Source organism: Morone saxatilis, unplaced genomic scaffold (genome assembly GCF_004916995.1).
Source record: "Morone saxatilis isolate NCDOM2014 unplaced genomic scaffold, NCSU_SB_2.0 Contig24, whole genome shotgun sequence".
Classification (NCBI taxonomy): Eukaryota; Metazoa; Chordata; class Actinopteri; family Moronidae; genus Morone; species Morone saxatilis.
This window is the reverse complement of record NW_023339807.1, coordinates 20,484,884-20,487,444: the sequence shown is the minus strand read 5'-3', so window position 1 is coordinate 20,487,444 and position 2,561 is coordinate 20,484,884. Positions and strand designations below refer to the sequence as shown.

Below are 2,561 nucleotides of genomic sequence, written 5' to 3'. Positions count from 1 at the left end.
TAAAAACAAAGCCTATTCAACTGACTTCAACAATCCGTTATCTAGATTGACAATGCAATTTCAACCTCAGGCCTGCGTGCAAATAAAAACAGCCTGAGTATATCCAAAGAGGATTCAGAGGTGGTTAGTATGATCTATTCACAAGGCCGCCACCTTAAAGCAAACAGCATTCAATTAATAAACGCTGCCTTCCAAAGGTACAAAACGGGCTCAGTGCTGGATTATAAATGCCAGGGTTCAAGATTTTCCACAATAGGTGGACTTCAGACCTGGGCACAAAGTCAAACACTACATAGTTTGTGTTTTAATTGGCTGCCTCCATATCTCAGTATCATCCAAGAAACCTGCCAAATAAAGATCATCGCTGGCTGTAAATCTGAAAGTGAAGCATGCACAGCAAAAAGCCCCCCCATACACATGCAATGCACTGCACACGTAACTCTTCCCAGGTCTAAAAAAAACAGGCTTATGTCAACTCAAAAAGCAGATATAAAAATGATGGATTACTTTTGGTTCCACATGAATAAATAATTTGTCTCTGCAGATGTTAGGCCTGTGTCCCTTATGTGCGCATGTAAGGTACAGGTGTTAAACACTGTCCAGAGTGAGTAACCTGCCAGTGGAAAGGGAAACGGGGCTGCTGTGTGGGGTGTGTGTGCAGCCAGCTGCTGCTGCCGCTGCTGCTGCTTGAAGGCGGGCTTCACCTCGTCCCTCCTCACCGAGATTCCCACGACCTCCCTGCCCCCGCGCATGGCTGAGGACATTGTCAGTGCCCCAGAAGGCTTGTCTGCAGCTATAAATCTGGATAAATAATAACGCTCCGTGCAAAAGTGCTGTGCATTCAGCCTGCAAGACCTCCAATGTCCCACACTGTCTCTTCTCTTCAGCAGACAGGGTTGTCACCAAGCCTCCTTGTGCATCCCCCCTGACTGCTAAAAGGCCAGACTACAACTGCCCCGTTTTTTCAGCTGCAGTCTATATTTGCAGCCATAACTCGGGTATCCTGGTTCATAGCATGTTGGAGCACTAAAGTAAAAAAATAAATGAACCTACCAGCGCCAGACGGTCCCGGCTCCATCCCATTCACTTAGCAGCGCGGGCACAAGCTAACTAGTCCGGGGTGCTGTGGCCGAACCGCCGGCCCCTTCAGGCTGGAAGCGTCTCAGACCTCCAGCCCCCTCCTCTCGGCGTGCAGTCTTCTCCTTTCCTCGGTGTACCCCCGCCCCCTGCCCCTACCGAGAGCCCCCCAAAACCCGCAGAGGAGTTAAGGGCTAACGGCGGATAGCTGCCAGTCTGCCCGCTGACCCTGGAGGCAGTAACGGAGGAGCTGGAGGCAGAAACCGCCTTGTTTTCTAACCGCGCTTCCTTCGCGGGGCTGTGTGGTCCCTCCCGGGCGCCGTGATTCCGCCGATTGTCCGCGGCGCTGTGATTTCTCGTCGGTCTGTGGTGCTCCTGCTCACCGTTCAAGCAGGATTCTCCAGCGGAACAAAAAAAAGGCCAGCCCCTCACCCCCCAAAAACCCAAACTTCTTCTTTGTCATTAAAAAAAAGTGCGAGGGAACTGTTGATGAACTTGCTGTCACACCCCAGAGGGCGAAGGAGGTACTGCACTGCAGATATGCACATGTGTGCGAGTGTGCGAGGGAAAGATTCACTGTTAGGACCTGTTTTATTGTCCAGATTTTATATAAAGAAACAGGATATTATGAAAGTAATAAGTATATAAATATATAATCATACAATTGTGAAACAATTCGGAATATTTTAAAACGTATAACATAAAAAGTTAGGATGATTATGAATATTTAGTTTAATTTTGCTTATTTTCACTGTGAGTTTATGTTGCAGTTCTCTTCCCTCTCTTTAAAAAAAGTTTAAATCCAGGCATAAAACTTAAAATCAAAATTTTGTAGCTAGTTGTTGTTTTATTTATTTTATTGATTATATTTTAAGTCTTTTGTTTTCTCACTAGCGCAAATTTATGATTTTTTGTCTGTTTTGTTACTTTTTCCAAATAAATAAACAAAACTTTTGTTTTTAGACCTAAGCACAGTGCCTTTGACGTCCATAGGTGGTAATCTGATTATCTTCTCTGTTTGCATTGTCAGCTAATCCTCATCCTTTTTCACCTCTTCCCCAAAGCTCTGCTGGTCCCATCCTTTTCTCCATCTATATGCTATACTGTAAGATCACATTATCCAAAAACCACAACCTCTCTTTCTGTTGTTATGCTAATGACACTCGTTATTGATGTGATTATTCTACCACTAGAACTTAATCACAACAAACTAATAAACCTCAATAACTGTCTCCACTACATCAAATCCTGGATAACTGGTTCTAGTTTAACAACAATAAATCTGAAGTTAAGCATTTTACTAATCTCCCTTCTTACGTCTCGCAAGGGCGTCGTGTTCACTTGAAAAAATGATGTTATAGGAAAAAGAATTTACTTTATTTTACTTGATTAACTGATTAGTTGTTTGGTCTAGGAAACTGATAAATGTCCATCACAGTTGCATAAAGCCCAAGTTGAAAACAATATTTGTCTGGTCCATAGTA

At 44.0% G+C, this 2,561-nt stretch overlaps 1 protein-coding gene across 1 annotated transcript in view; it reads right to left on the bottom strand.

Annotated features, from left to right (window-relative positions):
• Nucleotides 1-1,526, bottom strand: part of LOC118336255 (protein argonaute-1) — a 19,557-nt gene extending 18,031 nt beyond the window's left edge. Inside the window, exon 1 of the mRNA XM_035672859.1 lies at nt 1,054-1,526. Coding sequence (XP_035528752.1) covers nt 1,054-1,078 — 25 coding nt within the window. The 5' untranslated portion in view covers nt 1,079-1,526. The remainder of the gene's footprint in view (nt 1-1,053) is intronic.
• Nucleotides 1,527-2,561: the final 1,035 nt, after the last annotated feature.